General features: G+C 43.1%; 1 protein-coding gene across 1 annotated transcript; it reads right to left on the reverse strand.

The window, feature by feature from the left end:
* Positions 1-355: 355 nt before the first annotated feature.
* med17 (mediator complex subunit 17) lies at positions 356-16416 on the reverse strand (the record flags this gene model as incomplete). Its single annotated transcript, XM_042334612.1, is given in 10 exon segments — positions 356-849; positions 1533-1692; positions 2282-2399; positions 3738-3875; positions 4304-4488; positions 7221-7351; positions 9026-9178; positions 11233-11317; positions 13701-13837; positions 16206-16416. Coding segments are annotated over 10 exon segments (1527 nt in total), but the record flags the coding sequence as incomplete, so codon positions are not given.
* Between the last annotated feature and the right edge of the window lie 2803 nt (positions 16417-19219).

Genomic DNA, 19219 nt, shown 5'->3' on the forward strand with positions numbered 1-19219 from the left:
AGCAGCACAATATCATCGCAAACAGAAATCTCTTATGATCCAAGGTACATTTCCATTCTTAAAATGGGAAGGATAAAGCACGGAGACCTATTCATTTCTGAAAAAGGGTTTTAGGCACTGCTGTTCAAGTGGATTTGGTACCAAGAAATACGCAAACTTGTTCAACCTTATGATTGGGCAGATTTATCTATTTATTGTAATGGGAGTGCAACTTCCTTTGAAAACATTGATAGAATTTTACTTTAACACTAGCATTTCTAATGCTACTTTGTCTGTAAAATATATTTTTTGAACAATTCATAACCATCAAAACTTTGTAAATAAATAAATCACTTTTGTAAGTGTATAACGATGCTACTGGTGAAGCATACCGTATTTTATTTACATTCTTGATAGGATTTTATTATACAAAAATGAAGCCACACTCAACAAACAATATTTCATACATCTGCATCACATCAAGCACCTAACAACCAGCTTAGAAAAGTACTATTTTTCTCTCTGTGTTTATTGACAGGATAAATGCAGGAAACACTAATTTTTCAAGTTTGCAATCCACTGTTTCAAAATCATTGGTACTCTCTGCAAAAAACAGATAGAAATATCCACAGAACAAATGTTCACTCATAAAATACATTTGTCATGGGCAAGGAGCAAGGGCAGCCATTAATAGTTCCATTTTATACACAAAATTACGCCCTTCCATCTTACTCCACAGCACTTCCTTAAACGGTCCTCGAAGGTGATTCCATTTACTGTCCTGCATCACATCGCTTTTGGGAAGATCTTTACACTGACTTCTTGGAAACTGCACCACCACCTTACAGCCACTTTCAGGCCCAGTCCGCACTGCGACAAAACAGGTTGCATAAGACATGAACTTTTTATGACCAAGAGCAAGACGTGAGGTTCAGACAGTTTTCTGCTAGTTATTTCATAAATTCAGAACCATTTTGAAGTATTGGTCATGAATGAAGAATTGCTTTGGATTCCACCCCCCCCAAAAGCAGCAAATATAATGTGGCGCAATACAGTTGTAACTTAGCGCACCCTCCACCCCAGACTATACTCGGGTGGGGGGTGTGGGGTAAACAGAATCTCCTTGGAGCTGAACTAAGGTGACATGAGTGGCAACGCAATGTCAGAATCGAGCCAGCCTTCTGCAGTGGTTTCAGTAGACCGTTCCTGAGCCAGGCAGGTCCACAGTATTCCAGGGTACTGCTGATGACCACACAGCCAGCCTGGCTCATCGGCAGGACCTCGAAGACAAGAGTCACTAGGGGCAGTGAGTCGGCCCACTCAGCTCCTGTTAACCCTGCAAGCCAAAGCCCTAACTGATAGGGTGGTCCTAGCTGAACAAGCAGCGGGAAAGCTTGCCAAATAGCAATATCAATAGCAAGCTACGTGGAACATGTTGGACAGAGTTGTACAGATAGGGTCAAAATAAAGGGTATAATGTATAATTATAGACAATAAACTTCAGATTTCTTATCCCTGCATATACATTGCACTATTATTAGGAGTGTTCTTACCTGAAATAGAATACTCTCCATTGGGTGAAGCCACAGTTATTGCAGAAGCATTTCCGATACTCTCTACTGGACCTAAACCTACATGGCTGCTGAAGCTCAACAAATGCCAACCCATTACTTTGGCCAATTGCTGGACTGCATGAACTTGATGTTGAGACATCTATCAAAGGAGAAAATGAAATCCAAACACCCAGTTATTCAAAAATATAAGTATTTACTGCACAGAAGACTGAGCCTTCACATTACTATAACAATTTGAAAACAGTCAGTGTGGAAACCCATGATTAGAGTATCTACACCAGAGAGAGGTCCCCTTGGTAACATCGTCCTCAGGTATGGAGTCCACTTCTATACATACGTGGATGACATCCAATTCTTGTTTTTCTGGCCCCACCTTTGACTTCAGGCCTAGTTCTGTTCTAACAGACTCTCAGCATCTCCTCACCTCAGGTCCTGACTATATTGTGTTTCCCGATTTGTTCAATCCTCAACTCTCCTTCAAAAAACTTTCACCCGGGTTCTGACCAAGTCCTCCATTTCCACAACACCTCCACCACTAATTCATGTCTGACCCAGCTAAAAACCTCATGCACACTTTTATTATTATCAGACATTTCCTACTCACTAATCCCCACAAACTTCAAAACAACCATCACTCTGCAATATCTGTCTGTATGACTTAAATTAGTCAAGGGATAAGAAATATGCCTACTTATGGGATGAACTAATGTCTTTATTTATCTGGTTACCTGGGAGAGAAGGAAGTCCTGCAGCTCTTGCTCCTGGTGGGACAGTGTAATTACTCTCCCATCTCTGTGTACCACCTTAATCTGTTCAACACCAATGATTAGTTGCAACTGGATTGATCTGCAGATAGGGGAAACCGTTGCAGAAAAACAAAAGATTAATCAATTTTGCCCACCATCATACGCAACACTTATAAAATTATATTTAGAATCAAGCCCTCAAAGTTAGAGGAATGTAACAATCACAGAATACTTCCATTGCATAAATGTTAGCATAAACAAATAAACAAGATAAAAATCCCAAAGCAAACATTTTCCCCAACATTTCAATTTGAAAACAAAACTAATAATATGGTGAGATTTTTGAGCCTATCACTTGGTTATCCAACATTGTGGAAGCTGATTAGTTTAGCTACCATCAGCAATAAGTGAACAAATAGCTAAACTAAAAATACCAAGATCACATTATTTCCCTTTCTGGATGCTGATCCATAGTAGTTTGAATCCCTGAACAATATTTGCATTAATGGTCCAGTGGTTAGGATTTGGCACTTCCACCACCAGGACACGTGTTCAGAGTCAGCCTGGCTCAGCTGGTAGTGTTCATGTCTCTCGAGTCGGAAGGCTGTGGATTTAAGCCCCATGTCAGGACTTTAAACTCAGTCTAGACTGACACTCCAATGCAGTGCTGCCCTGCACTGTCAGAGGTGCCGTCCTTTGTATGAAACACTAAACTCTGCCTGTTAAAATTGAACATCCCCTCTGCCTGTTCAGGTGAATGTTAAAAGATCCCATGGTACTATCTGAAAAGAGAAAGGAGTTTCTGCAAGTGTCCTGGTCAACGTTCCCTCAAATTGAAAGAAATGTTCTTTCACTTTGTGGAAATTGTTTATGGGACATTGTTGTGTGCAAATTGTCTGTAGTATATACCTACATATAACAGTCCTTAAACTTTACACTAAATCCTTTGAAGCACATTGAGATGTCCTTCCGATGTATGGATCAATATTCTCAAACATTTGTTGCAAGTGAACTTGTTTCTGATGAATAGGGCAAGGGTTTTAAAATTATTGTCAATAAAAATATTAATTTCTAATAAGACTTGCTAAAAATGATTGTCAATGAAAGAAGCATCTCAAAATTTATACCGGTAGTGAATATGCTCTTAGAATAATCTGCTGTATGTATCAGTAAAAAAATATCTATGCTTCTCCTGGAAATGACAAACTTCCAGTGCACAAAATGATTAAAAAGCATGATGCATCAGTACATCGAAATTTATATGGGTATGGATCCATACACCAATTTCCATGATATATATATAATCCTGATACCAGAGACCTCAAAACGGGAAAGACCCATCAATTCTCATAGAAAGTTTCTTCTGTATAAAAATTGTGTGCCTCTATCAATCCAACATCTTACCTCTTACCCCACATTATAGTTTTCTACTACTCACTTGCATATCTGTTCATAGCCTTGAGATGTAATCAACACTTTAACGCTGGATTCATAGACATCATTAATGTTTGACCAATGAGCTTGTATCTGTGGATCCTCAATGCGGCTGGCCAAACTATCAATGGTCCATGCCGTTCTACAATGAAAAAGAATCACACACATTTATTTGCACCGTTGATAAGTACCTTAAATAGCCACAAAACAATATAAAATAAGAACACAATCCAGGACTTAGTAAAACAACAGGAAAAATGTCTGCATTACATAAACGCTTGACAAGAACATACCATACCAACAGAAATCTCCAATGGATTATTGCTATTTTCCCTGTGTAAAAAAATTATTATCCATTTTGCACAATCCAAATAAATTTACTATAAAATGCCGTGAAGCACTTTGGGATTTCACTCAACACAAAAGGCCCTATACAAAATATAAGAATTATTATTATAATTTAATAGATGACCATTAATTTTTGTTTAAGAGTTTAACTTGCAATAGAAAATCCAAATGCTCCAACAGGAACAAAGAGTGTTGATCAACTTCTCTTCCCACTAAACTCACCTACGTCTCAGAAAGATGTGTTTTGCCTGTTTGATTATTTTCTCCAGTAATCCTTCATTGTGTTGTAAGGCACTAATCTCGCCTTTGTCATATGCCTGTGGACCTACCACTCTCATCCTCTTCAGACCAAAAGGTGCAGTTGCTGGGTGAGGCATCATAGAAGAACTCAGTGTCTGTTTATGGAACTGTAACAAAGAGCCACTTCAGTTAATGCTGCAGAGACAAAATATTTCTCTCCCCCCAGCCCTCCTATGCTACTCAATTCACCAATATCTATTTATAATCTAACAAAAATACAAAACTGGGCAAAACAATGATGATTCTGCCTACACATAGTACATATCAAGTATGGGAAGTCAATCATTATTATAGAGTAGAATCACATTATAATGAATTTCGATATAATGCAGGTTTGCTTGGGGTGTGGACTCCCAACATTTTCAGGACTTGTCACAAAATCCCAAATTCTTGCAGAATACCAACAAGCTCTATCAGTGCAGATCGCATGTCAAAGGACGTTATTGGATAATTAAATGTTTTGAAGTGAGATGATGTGAGAAGCACGATTTGAAGTTTAATGTGAACTGAGGCCGACACATGCACGAATGGACAGCATTGAGTGCACGCAGTGAGGTCACCAGTCTTGTGATCAAGGCTGCCACACATGTGGAGGCACTGACCAGCAATCAGGTATCCCTGTTATGGGTCAGGTATCAAGCTGGCACTCTCATCAGGTAGTTGTGGGTTTAAGCTTTCGTCTAGGCTGACAATACAGTGCTTGGGGAATGCTGTATTGTTCAAGGTGACACCCTTCAAGTGAGCTTAGGAAATGTTTTTAAATCATTGATTAAGGATGTGGTAGTGCAGTATTTAGAGGAGCACAATATAATTAGGCCAAGTCAACATGGCTTTACAAAAAGGAAGTCATGTTTGACAAATCTCATAAAATTTTTTGAGGATATTTTGAGTAAACTAAATAAGGATGAATCAGTCAGTGGATGTGGCCTATTTGGACTTCCAGAAGGCATTCGATAAGGTGGCGCATAAAAGGTTAGTCTAAAAGATAGGAACCCATGGAATTGGGGGGAGCATATTAACGTGGATTGGGGAATGGTTAACGGGTAGGAAACAAAGAGTAGGGATAAACGGGTCCTTTTCAGATTGGCGGGATATGATTAGTGGAGTGCCACAAGGATCAGTCCTTGGGCCTCAGCTATTTACCGTCTACATCAACGATCTAGATGAGGACATCAAAGTTAATATATCTAAATTCGCGGATGACACAAAATTAGGAAGAAGTATCAACACAGAGGATGACATTAAAAAAATGCAGAGCGACATAGATAGGTTAGGTGATTCATCCACCTGGGTAGCAAAAACAGTAGAGCAGGTTATTTTTTAGAAGGGGAGAGATTGGAATGTGTTAGTGTCCAGAGGGACTTGGGTGCCCTTGTACACCAATCACAGAAAGTTAGTCTGCAGGTGCAGCAGCAATTAGGAAGGCGAACGGTATGTTAGCATTCATTATGAAAGGATTAGAGTGTAAGAGTAGGGAAGTCTGGCTGCAACTGTATAGGGCCCTGGTGAGACCACACCTGGAATACTGTGTCCAGTTTTGGTCTCCTCATTTAAGGAAGGATGTACTTGCCTTGGAGGGGTTGCAGCGTGGATTTACTAGGTTAGTACCAGGATGAAGGGGATGAGTTACGAGGATAGGCTGACCAATTTGGGCCTATATTCTCTAGAATATAAAAGAATTAGAGGGGATCTTATAGAAACCTATAAGATCATCAAAGTGCATGATAGAGTAGATAGTGGGAGATTGTTTCCCCTGGTTGGAGAAACTAAAACTAGGGGTCACAACTTTAAAATCAGAGACCAGCCCTTTCGCACTGAGTTGAGGAAGAACTTCTTCACTCAAAGGGTGGTGAATGTATGGAACTCACTACCCCAAAGGGCTGTTGACGCTCAGTCCTTGAACATATTCAAGACTGAGATAGACATGTTTCTTATTGCACAAGGGATTAAGGGATATGGGGATAAGGCAGGGTTATAGTATTAGCTGAAGTTAGATTAGAAGATCAGCCGTGATTGAATGGCGGGGCAGGCTCGGAGGGCTGAATGGCCTACCCCTGCTCCTACATATTATGTTATATTATGAGCTGTTAAACTGAGGCACTTGCTCAGTTGGACATTAAAGATCCCGTTTATACAATTCCACAGACAAAACTGGTCAGTCACTTCATGGCTGTTTGTGGAATTAGGTGCTGGGTGAGCCTACAAAATTCAGTCACTACACTTTATGATCCTGTGAAGCGCTTTGAGACATCCTCCCAATGTGAAACGCTATCAAATGCAAGGTTTATTATTATTTTTATAAGATTGGTTGTGATTATGGATCCCTCCCAGGTTCCACTATGTGTGTATTTAAACCATCTCTAGAAAACAGACTAAAAATATATTTTTGTAGGTCAATGATTACCATTTGTTTCATTATTGATGGATGTAAAACAGAAGCATAGCCTAGGGGGGAAGCATTCTTAAATATATCAGCAGCTTTCTTGATAGCAGCATTACATCGCCTCAAAACATTTAGTGGAGAATTACAATTGTAATCACTTACGAACATTCCTTCTGCATTTAGGCATATGGGAATCCTCTCATTGCATACACATGCTTACTTACCTCTGTCTTGCTCGAATATGCTTTTGCCATTTACATTAGGTTATTTAAGACTAAAGTCAGGTAGAAGCACAATGACTGCATTTAGTAGAAGTAGTTGGTCATCCAGTATTCCTTTACCTCAATTAAAGGAATTCATGAAGAGACATTTAGCTTTATATCATAGCTTCAACACTTAAAAATTGGCATCTAACATGACTGATAAAATAGGAAAGTTTGGAATCCTTCCAAATACCTCTCTCATCAGCTGATGAAGATTGTGTTCCAGCACGTACAAGTGATCATCTGGTCGTTGATTCTCCACAGAAACTTTCTGGGACTTCTTGTCATTTACAAAATGGCACAAGGAAATTGATAACTGCAAACCTAAAACACAGCATTAAGTTAATCAGTGATAAAAACAAAGGAACAAAAAGGATACAATCTCATGCTATTAAGATATTTCTTGAGTTGTTTCAAAAAAGAAACATACAACATGTTGAGATGCAGCAAGTCAAACTGCACTTTGGAGGGCCTGATGCATGAAAATCAAGCGTTCTGGAACGCTATCCTACGTGAGGGGCGCTATGCTAAGCTATATAAATGCAAGTTGTTATTGTAATTCCAGCGCATGTTCCCTAACTTTAAGTTATCAGTTAAGGAATACCTTATGTGCAGCATTAGTCAACATAAACCTCTAAAGTAGATAAAAACAGCCACATCAAAAGAAATTAGATTCAGAAAAAGATTTAATTTCTCAATAGATATAGGACAGTCATGTATCCACAACGCTATTCATAGAATAATTTCTACCAAACATATGAGGTTCTTGCACAACTCTGGATGGCAGAAAGTAAATCCAGAGTTATCTCCTACAATGTATAAATTGTTCTGTATGCAATGCCTTATTAGGTTATCCTCCCTATATTGTTGCAGTATAACAGATAAGAATGTTCAGTCACATGCATTCCTGCAAAGCATAATTCTTTTAATATTTAATATTTTAATATTAATATTCATACTATTAATATCTAAAAACTGGAAAAACAACCGGCAGTAAAATTACAGAGCTTGGGCTTCTAGATACAGCATTTTGAGCTATTAACTAGAGGCTGTGCATATTTAATAATAAACGTTGAACAATTCTAAAAGGTTATAATGATCATAGACTGAAATTCAAAAAAGGTTTGAAACTGTATAAACTTCTGAATAGTCTAAACAAATTAATCACACTATATGATTCTTTGGAAGCTTCATTTCATATTTCCAGTATTTTTGTCTGAATTTACACTTTAGTATGTTACTACAGTTTTCAACTGGTTAATCCGATGCTTTAAAATAACTTGCATTTATATAGTGTCCTTCATGCTGGTTAATGCAGAGCGCTTTTAAAAGTCTCCCAAGGGTAGGATTTGTATAGCTAAGCATATTATAGTGGCTACACGGTCCCCAGGGCAATCAGCCTTTTCATTTCATCTTTAACATTTCTAGAAGAGAAAGTGGTGAGCAACTCAGCTATGGAAATGTTTTTGGTCAGCCGGTATGTCTGACACGTGCAGAAACCCATCACCACTCTTAAGCATGTATGCATCAGGCACATGGCTGACTCTCAAAAAAATTCATAAGTGAGTTATCTACAGCTTTCCCTTAACGTCTTCTAAATGTTCCAAATCCAAAACTAGCACATAGTCACCAAGAAACAGATAGATCTTGGTCTCACCCGTATAAAATATAGTCAAATATGTGAAAGCAACCACCTCTATTCAGCAACCACCCGCTGCCAACATCCACCCTGGAACAGTCCAGACCAATTTTACATAATGGAAACAGTAACAATTTGTTTTTATAATTCATTTATTACGTTATGAAAACTAGTTGGATTTGTGAGTTCTATGTCCATGACTGCAGTGCCAAAACATACAAAGTGAAAATAACTACAAAGAAATAATAATTAAAATAATTTGAAGTCTACATTTGCTGTGTGCAAACATTCACTTTATTTGTCACACAAATAATTTATAGCACCATAGTGCTGAATCTGAAAAAAAACATAATCTTTACCTGGAAAAGGTTGCGAGATGATCTGATTTTTCACCACAATATGAGGTATTTGAGATTTAATCTGCACTGCTTCACGAGAGAGCTGTGCAAAGATTTCCTTACACAGGAGAACACTTTGTGCTGCTTCCAGCTTGGTCTGCCAATGTGCAGTACCTGTAAACAACATACAGCTTTAAAAAAACCTTTTAAAAAATATTTAATTTGGAGAAGGAACATTAAAGTTTATATAATAATAATCCTTACATTTGATATAGAGCTTTTCACGTCTTCTAGACATCCCGAAGCGCTTCACAGAATATACTGTAAAGTGAATTGACTATATATTTGTGGGCGAACGCAGCAGCCAATTGCGCACAGCAATGTCCCACAAACAGTCGTAGATTGAAAATGACCAATTTATTACTGTTTTTGGTTTTGGAGGGATTATTATTAGGCGTGTGGAGTAAGGAAACTTGCCCAAGGTTTCGCCCTGCCGGGAATTGAACTCAGGTCTCTCGCTTGCAAAGCGAGTGGTCTAACCACTGAGCTTCAGGACTCCAATATAGTTGTCAGCCTGGCTTTTGCCTCTGAATCAGGAGGTTGTGGGTTCAAACTTCACTTTGAGTCTTTGAACTCACAGTCTATTCTGATACCTGAATGTAATATGGGGGTGCGAGGGTTGTATTGTACAAGGTGTCATCATTCAGAAGAGGCATTAAACTGAGGCCCCATCTGCCTGTTCAGTTAAACGTTAAAGATCCCATGACATTACTCAAAAAGAGAAAGGAGAATAAAATAAAAAACAAATAAAATTGGTTGTTCATTTAATGGCTGTTTGTGTGGCACTGCTGTGTGCAAATTGGCTGCCGTATTCGTCCACAAAATACAGTCACTTCATTTTAAAGTAAATCCTGTGAAGCACTTTGAGACACTTTCCCAACATGAAAGGCGCTGTATGAAAAAAATGTAAGAATTTAGGGAAAAAAATGCAGGGAGCAGGATGTTAAAGTGCCGAAAACTCTCTTACCTATAGTGGGGGTGAAAGAGCAGGGGAGTATGAAGCAAGCTTGAGCTGGTAAAGCCGAGGAAATGGGTGATGAGTAGGCCCACAGGAGATCAAAGTCGGGAGAAGGAAGGACATAGTGCATTGAAAGTTAGAATTGGGAAAATTAAAGTGAATCCACTGGAGAATCGCAAACCAGAGGAGCCCAGGAAGAATGAAGGTGATGGATATGTGACAAGCCAAGTTTGGAAGTTACAAAGGGTTGGATGACTATTTTGATGAGGTAGGGACAGAGGCAAGAGATGTAGTGGAGATTCAGGAAAGCAGACTTGATCATGAGTTGGGTGAAAAGTTTTGAAAGTTGTGGTTTGAAAAAAAAGGCAAGATTGCACACTGTGAGCTAGAATGAGCAGCCATGGAAGCTGATCCAGTAGGCACTGGGCGGGAGCTAAGCAAGATAACAGCATTATTTTTTCGAGTTTCAATTGTAAGAAGTTAAAGCTCATTGACAACTTGATGTCTAACAGGCAGCAGTTCTTGAAGACAAAGGCAGAAAAGTAAAGTAGGGTGTCATCCACAAACTTGTGAAAGCAGACTCAATGCCTAGATGTCACTAAGCAGGAGGCAGAGGAAAAAAGGAGAGGACCATGGAAAGAGCCCAGAGGAACACAAGTGACAATGAACAGGCAGAAATAGCTGTTGGAGGAGACGTTGAAATAGATAAGACAATAAATGGAGAATGCTGAGCCGTGGAGGTAGAAAGGGAGGAAAGATGGTGGAAAAGGATGGAGTGGTCAACAGTCTCAAAGGACAAAGGATTATTATGAGTTAAAGGGTGGTTAGAAGGGTTATTAAAATATGCAATGTTTTGACATAAGTGGCTTTTGAGACTGATACCATAATATTAAAAAAGGAATTAGATAAACATTTGAAGAGAAAGAATATAAAAGGGCACAGGAAAGGGGCAAGGCAATGGGATTAAAGTGGATAATTCTAGTGGAAGAACTAGCATCAAATGATCTTCTATGCTGTAATTTCTATATTTCGGGTGAACCAAAGGAGTAGACACTTTTCTCTCAGTGCAGTAGATTTTACTAATAATGCTATTTATCACGGTAAATTTTCAATTAAAATAAGTGACAAATGAAATTCTTGGAGCTACTTGGCAGCTCTATCAGCTTAAGTCAAGGCTATCCCTGAAAATAAATCAATGTAATCAAGTTACCTGGTTTGGGCTTTTGTGTAGGTCGCCTGAGGAGATTAACTGTACCAAGATCCCCAATATCAGGAGCCTGCTTCTGAATAGAAACCTTTAAAAAAAAGCATAATTATAATTTACTTCACTTACAGTCTCTACGACAAGATCTTAATAAAGTCACTCAGGACGAAAAATAATCAAACATGTTAATCAATATAAAAACAGCCAATATAAAAAGTTAATATCAGCATCACTGCAATAAAAAGAAGGCTCGTGGGAGTTAATATTGAAGATCCTAAAGGACAAAGATAATTAAGAATATATTTAACATGGTTGGATCTTCTAAAAAGGGGCTCAAACGTAGGCAAACAAGAAGGTGACAAGACAGTTCTAATTTAATAACTTTACACAGGGAGTGTAAAGATTAATATACAAATTGACTACCAAGGGAGACAGATTGTGTCAACAAATCCAGGAGAAAATCTGATAGCTATTTGAAGAAGAAATCAATTGAGAGATATGACAAATTACAATGAAATAGTCTTTTCCAATCCAGTGCAATTTTTTTCTGAGAAAATCAATGGGAGAAAAAGAAACAAGTTAAAATGGGCTTAAAAGCAAACACAACAACAAACCTTGCATTTATATAGTGCCCTTCATGCAGGCTAGTGTCCCGGAGTGCTTGACAGTGGTGGGGTCTGACAATGAGCCGGGGGAAAAGGAGGTAATTGTAAGCATGATCAAAAAGGAAGGTCTTTATGTGGGATTTGAAGGTGGGGAGGGAGAGAGCAAGGAGGGATGGAGGGAGAGAGTTCCATAGTTTCGAGGAATTGTGGCTGAACGGAGGGCATGGGGGACAAACAGGAGGCTGGAGCAGGCCGAGCGGAGGCAGTGGGTGGTGGTGTCGGGTAAGTAGGTCAGATAGGTAGGGAGATGCAAGGGCATGAAGGGATTTGAAAACGAGTGAGAGAATCTTGATTCGGTAATTGGGAACCAGTGGGGTCTGGGAAGGACTGTACGATGGGGGTACAGTAATTTTGTGCAAGTGATTATCCGGGCAATGCAGTTTTGAGTTAAATTGTATTTTGCGCATCATGGAGCTGGGGAGAGACCAGCGAGCAGGGTGTTGGAATAGTCCAGCTGGGAAGTGACGAAGGCGTGAACGAGGGTTTCAGCTGCGTTGGTTGTGAGGTAAGGATGGAGGCAGGCAATGAGGTGGAGGCGTGAGCGAAGTTGATTTGCAACGGTGTGTTCCAAAAATTTGGCCAGGAAAGGCAGATTTGAGATGGGTCCGAAGTTTTTGAGGTTGGAGGGATCAAGGGTGGGTTTTTTTTAAAAAGAGGAGTGATGACAGCAGTTTTGAGTGGGGGTGGGACAGAGCCTGAGGAAAGGGACTGGTGATTGTGTAGCAGCCAGCAGTGGGCAGAGGAGGGGGAGTTGAGTGACCAGAAGCTGGGTGGGGATGGGGTCGAGGCAGCAGATGGTGGGCTTCATTTGGTTGATGGTAGGGGAAAGGGAGGAGGGAGAGATGGGGGCAAAGGAGTGTAGAGGGTGGGCTGTGGGAGAAGCTGGGGAAGAGGGCGGAAAAAAAGGAGGGGAGAAGGAGGAGACAGCAGCCAGTCAGATGTTGTCTATCTTAGAAATAAAGACGTCCACGACCTCTTCGCACTCGGCATCTGAAGTGAGGATCAAGGGTGCTTGAGAGGGGTGTGGAGGAGGTAATAATGGGTGGTGGAGAACAGGATTTGGGGATTATTTTTGGCCTTGAGAATGACCTGTGAAGAGAAGATGGTTTGGGCTTGAAAAAGAGAGCGGTGGTAGATATGAAGATGCTTGAACCAGTTAGCGGTGAACCGTGAGGCCGGTTTTGCGCCACCTATGCTCGAGCAACTGGGTTTGGGATTTGAGGGAGCAGAAATGACTGCTTGGAGACCGATCTGGTTTTCAAGGGGTCCAGGGAATTGAAAGTTGAAGAAGTGATCGTTCAGCAGCTTGACAACTGTGTCTGGATCACTGCAGGTGGAAGGCCAGAGGGAGAGAAGGTCCGAGGATGAGAGGGGGTTTATGAGGGAATCGGGGGAAGTATTTTCCACGGGTGATGATGAGTTTGAGAGTGCGGCCACAGTTGTGGGTCAGGGCGTTTACGTAGAGGGTGAGGTGTAGCATGGAGAGGAGAGTGTCAAAGTCAGAGAAGATGGGGCAGGAGGAATTGAGATGAAGCTTGAAAAGCTCATTATGAGCAGACATTTTGTGCAGAGGAACGAGGATAAGAGGGAGAGATCTGTTAGGAAGGAGCCAGGAGGTTTGGGGTGGAAGAGGCAGTAAATTAGGAGAATTTTGAAGGAGAGGAGAAAGAATGGTAGAAGGTGAGGTGCACAAATACTGAGCACTTCTCAAATCTGAATAAATAGTGCTATCACTGGTCAGGTTAAGCGGATTTTACACTTTACTTGAAGAGGCAGTAAAAGAACAAGTTAATCAGATCACCACTTTACCTTAATATATGCTGATCCCTCCAGATCACTCGGAATGACAACATCAAGGGGACAATAATCATCTGGAATTTTCTTATCTGGATCTATGTCAGTATTCTTAATGACTTCAAATGTCCCATGGTGAGGGAAAAGGGACCCTTAGGAAAAAAAAGTTGAGTTTAATAGAAGCACTTTTAACTCTCTCTCTCATCCCCAGTGGGTTTTCCTAACACTTTAATTGAAATGGTGGCCAAAAAATGTCCCGTGTGCGTATTTCCCTGGGGACTTGCATTTTCACTGAGTAAGCCGTGATGAATCTCATAGTGCACAGCGAGTCTTTCCATATTCTGATTACATTTCTAATTAAACTACTGTCACAGGTAATTAAGTTGTCTCTCAGACATTCCCGAAGGAGAGCAGAGATGGAGAAGAATACAAATGTATACATAGACTCACTGTGTTTCAATGAAGTCCATGTATACTTGGAATGTTACTCAGACTAGGACACAATTCTCTCCAGACTTTGAATGGAAGGAGAAGAGAATAACCCTCTCCATTATTAAAGCTTTCCTCTTTGACCATGCCTGCAATCATCTTCCCACCACCATCACCTTTCCTCCACCGCTCCTGACTCCAACCTACAGCTCGGGTGCAAACCCTTCACTGTCTCGCACCTTTGCCCTCCCTATGTGAAAAGCACTATATAAATACAATTTGTTTGTTGTTGTTTTTAAATTATTTGCACATTTCTTAGTTGCAGATTTGAGCAGGGAGAGGAGGGTAGGGGAAGGTAACCACAGGTCAGAGGTAGATTTATGGAACTTGAAGACAGATAAAGAGGGGACAAGACAGAGGTTTAGGGAGTTCCAGAGGTAGAATCTGAAAGCTCTACCACCAACTGTGGCAGGTAGGACAAGAGATGTGCAGCAAGCCCGAGTTAACTGAGGGGAGGAGTGGGTAGGAGGAGATTAGAGCTTGGGGTGTGCTTGGTGTGAACAACAACAACAACAACAAGATTCCATTTATAAAGCGCCTTTCACGTCAGGAGGACGTCCCAAGGCGCTGCACAGTTGGGTCATGACCCGAGCAGGGGGGAAATGGTCAGGGTGAGGGGAGGGAAGGGAGGGAGCGAGGAGGGGGGAAATGGTCAGGGTGAGGGGAGGGATGGGAGGGAGCGAGGAGGGGAAGAGAGTCGAGAGGGGAGCTGAAGGCTCGGTCAAAGAGAAAGGTTTTTGAGACCGGCCTTGAAGGAGGAAAGGGAGGAAGCAATGCGAAGGCACTGGGGGATGGAGTTCCAGAGCCTAGGGGCTGAGAGGCTGAAGGCCCGGCCACCAATGGTAGGGCGATTGGGGCGGGGGACGTGGAGCAGACCGGAGCCAGAGGAACGGAGGGTACGGGCAGGTAGGTAGGGGGATAGTAGGTTGGAGAGGTAGGAGGGAGCAATGCCGTGAATGGCCTTGTAGGTGAGGATGAGGATCTTGAATTCGATCCTCTGGGGGATGGGGAGCCAGTGGAGGCGAGCGAGGGTGGGAGTGATGTGGTCCCGAAGCCTGGTGCGGGACAGTACACGAGCTGCAGAGTTCTGAATGACCTGCAGCTTGTGGAGGGAGGTGGCGGGAAGGCCGGAGGAGAGAGTTCCCATAGTCCAGCCTTGAGGTGACAAAGGCGTGAACCAGGGTTTCAGCAGCGTGAGGGGTGAGGTAATGCCGTAGTCTGGCGATGTTCCGGAGGTGATGGAAGGCGGTGCCAGTTGTGGTGCGGATGTGAGGGAGAAAGGACAGCTCAGGGTCGAACAAAACGCCGAGGTTCCTGACTGGCTTTGAGAGGTGGAGAGTGCAGCCTTGGATGCTGATGGTGTCAGCGCCTGAGGTGCGGAGGCGCTGACGTGAGCCAATCAGGAGGGCCTCGGTTTTTCGCACGTTGAGCTGAAGAAAGTTGTCTCTCATCCAGGACTCGATGTCGGACAGGCAGGCTGTCAGGACATCGGTGGTCGTGGAGTTGAGAGTAGAGGAGGAAAGGTAGAGTTGGGTGTCATCCGCATACATGTGGAAGTTAACCCCATGTCTGCGGATGATGTCACCAAGGGAGGGCATATAGAGGGTGAAGAGGAGGGGACCGAGGACAGAGCCCTGAGGGACACCACATGAGACAGTACGGGGGGTGGAGGAGAAGCCATTCGTCGAGACAAAGTGAAGACGGTGAGAAAGGTACGACCTAAACCACTCAAGGACAGGGCCTTGAAGGTTGAGGTGGGAGGGCAAGCGGTGGAGTAGGATAGCGTGGTCGACCGTATCGAATGCTGCCGATAGGTCGAGGAGGACGAGGAGGCAGAGGGAACCCTGGTCACAGATGGTCAGGATATCATTGGTGACCTTGACCAGGGCAGTTTCTGTGCTATGGGCAGCACGGAAACCTGACTGAAGGGGTTCGAAAAGTGAATGGGTGGAAAGGAAAGAGCGCAGTTGGGAGGCGACAACTCGAAGGTACCTGTGGGCGATATATCCAAGTACTTCACATATTTCATACCTGCGCTTCTATAACTCAGGTCCCCAAGAAGCTTGTCGCCAACTTTTCTTAGTTTCCAGTGTTGCCTCAGTCTGAGCAGTTCAGAGTTGAAGTCTCTTTGCCGTTTATGTTCCTGGTTTTCTGCCACAGATTTACTTAATCTATCTGCTCCTTTCAAGAGAATCTGAGCAGCCCCTGCCAGAGATTTCTTTTTCCCACACAGTTGCAAAACCTGAATATAAAATATGGCAAGTGGTGATAAACAACAAAATTACATTTGTATAGATAAGCACTAAAGCAGTTAACACAGATGACAGTCTGCATTCACAACACTGTGTCATATCTGAAATACCCCAAAAATCGTTGCATTTGGTACAAGTCCTATCGCATTGGGAGGATGTCTCAAAGAGCTGATAGGATAAACTGTCAAGTGGAGTGACTGTGTTTGTAGATGAATATGGCAGCCAATTTTGGCTGTCTCCACACCTCAGGCGCTGACAGCATCAACATCCATGGATGCTCATTCCACCTTACGAAGCAGTCTGGAACCTTGGTGTCAACTACCTTTCTAACCCACATCCTTGCCATGATCCACTCTGCCTTCCTCCCCAACTCCGCAACATCGCCTGGCTCTGCCACTATCTCACACCACAGGCTGCCAAAATCCTTGTGGAGTCCTGTGGCTCAGTGGTTAGAGCACTTGCTTTGCAAGTGAGAGACCTGAGTTCAATTCCAGGCAGAGGGCGAAACCTTGGGCAAGTTTCCTTACTCCACACACCTAATAATAATCCCTCCAAAACAAAAAAAAACAATAATAAATTGGTCATTTTCAATCTACGACTGTTTTGTGGGACATTGCTGTGCGCAATTGGCTGCCGCGTTCGCCCACAAATATACAGTCAATTCACTTTACAGGTGTTCTGTGAAGCGCTTTGGGACATCCTCCCGACGTGAAAAGCGCTATATCAAATGCAAGGATTTTACGACCAATTTTATTGGGAGATTCTTGGCCAGGACACCAGGAGATACTAGCAAAATTAGCTTTTCAAGCAAGTTCTTAAAAATGAAAAATTAAAAATAAAGATGCCACAAAGGTGAATGTTCTTAATATGCATCATCTCTCAGATTTCTTCCTCAAATTCTACCGCTCTATACCTCCTGGCTCCCCGCAGCTCGGGCCAGGTCTGTCAAGCGCCTTGTACCAACGTGAAAAGCAGTGTATAAATATTTGTATGTATTGTATACCCTCTTCTCCATCACCAACTGGCTCATCCGTCCACCCTCTCATGCCTTTCCCATCTTCTCCTCCAACGCCAACTGCGAGGAAATGCTGGACTTCCTCAAAACCAAAGTCGAGGGAATTGGCTCAGCTGCCTCTGCCCTTCCGTCTGCTGCCCCCTCCTCAGCTCCCGCTCACACACTAGCCTGTACCCCACCCTCCCTCCCCTGCTCTTTCACCATCACAACCCAAATGAAACCTACCACCTGCTCCCTGACCCCATCCCTCTCCTTAGCTCCCAGCTCCACCTCTTTTGCCCCTTTACTCAGACATCTAAACCTCTCGCTCTCCCTGTCCACTGGCAGCATTCCTACCTCTTTAAAAACAGCCGTCATCACTCCTTTCCTTAAAAAACTCTCCCTGGACCCACCCCATCTCCAACCTCCCTTTCCTTTCCAAGGTCCTGGAACGAGTCGTTGCTTCCCAGCTTCGCTCCTTCCTCTCCTGCCACTCCCTTCATGAATCCCTCCAATCGGATTTCCGTGCTGCCCACAGCACAGAAACAGCTTTGGTCAAAGTGACAAATTACATTTTTTTCCATCTGCAACCAAGACTTCTCTTTGCCTCCTTATCCTCCTTGACCTCTCTGCTGCCTTCGATACCGTTGACCACTCTATCTTCCTCCACTACCTCTCCTCTCACCTCAACCTTCATGGTTCTGTTCTTCAATGGTTCAACAACAACTTGGATTTATATAGCGCCCTCCACGTCGGACGGCGTTTCAGAGCGCTTTATAGTAACTGATCCCAGGGCAGAGCCTACCTCTCACACCGTCTCCACTTTATCTCCACAAACGGTTTCTCCTCTAGCCACCCACAGTCTCATGCGCGTTCCTCAGAGCTCCTCTTCACTACCTAAATGCTCGATCTTGGTGACATCATCCGCAGACATGGGGTCAACTTCCACATGTATGCGAATGACACCCAACTCTATCTCTCTGCCTCCACACTCCATTCCAGGATCATTGACAGAATGTGTTTCAGACATCAAGTCCTGGATAAGAGCTAATTTTCTACAGAGAAACATCAACAAGACCGAGGCCCTCCTGATTGACTCCCGTCAGCGCCTCCACACCTCAGGCACTGACAGCATCACCACCTCACTGAGCCAGTCTGGAAGCTTGGCGTCTTGTTTGACTCTCAACTGTCCTTTCTACCCCACATCCGTGCCATGACCCGATCAGCCTTCCCCCACCTTCGCAACATTGCACAGCTCTGCCACTGTCTTACACCACAGGCAGCCGAGACCCTCATACATGCATTCATAACATCTTGGCTCGACTACACAAACTCCCTGCTTGTCGGCCTCCCCAACTCCTCCCTCCATAGCCTGCAGATCATTCAGAACTCTGCAGCCCGTGTCCTCTCCAGCACCAGGTTTCATGACCCTATCACCCCCAGCCTCGCCCGACTCCACTGGCTTCCCATCACACAGAGGATACAGTTCAAGATCTTGGTCCTCACCTTCAAAACCCCCCATGGCCTTGCTCCCCCCTACCTCTGCAACTTCCTAACCCCCTACCAACCTGCCTGCTGCCTCCGCTCAGCAGACTCTGGCATGCTTCAGGTCTCCCGCCTCACCCGCCCCACCATTGGCAGGCGAGTCTTCAGCCACTCCACCCCTACTCTCTGCACCTCCATCCTGCAGTCCCTCCACCTCGCCCCCTCCCTTGCCGCCTTCAAGAACTTCCTCTTCGACCGTGCCTTCGGTCACCCTCCTTCCCTCCATCTTTCCAGAACTGGGTACGCACCACTGA

Source organism: Callorhinchus milii, unplaced genomic scaffold (assembly GCF_018977255.1).
Source record: "Callorhinchus milii isolate IMCB2004 unplaced genomic scaffold, IMCB_Cmil_1.0 Scaffold4, whole genome shotgun sequence".
Taxonomy (NCBI): Eukaryota; Metazoa; Chordata; class Chondrichthyes; order Chimaeriformes; family Callorhinchidae; genus Callorhinchus; species Callorhinchus milii.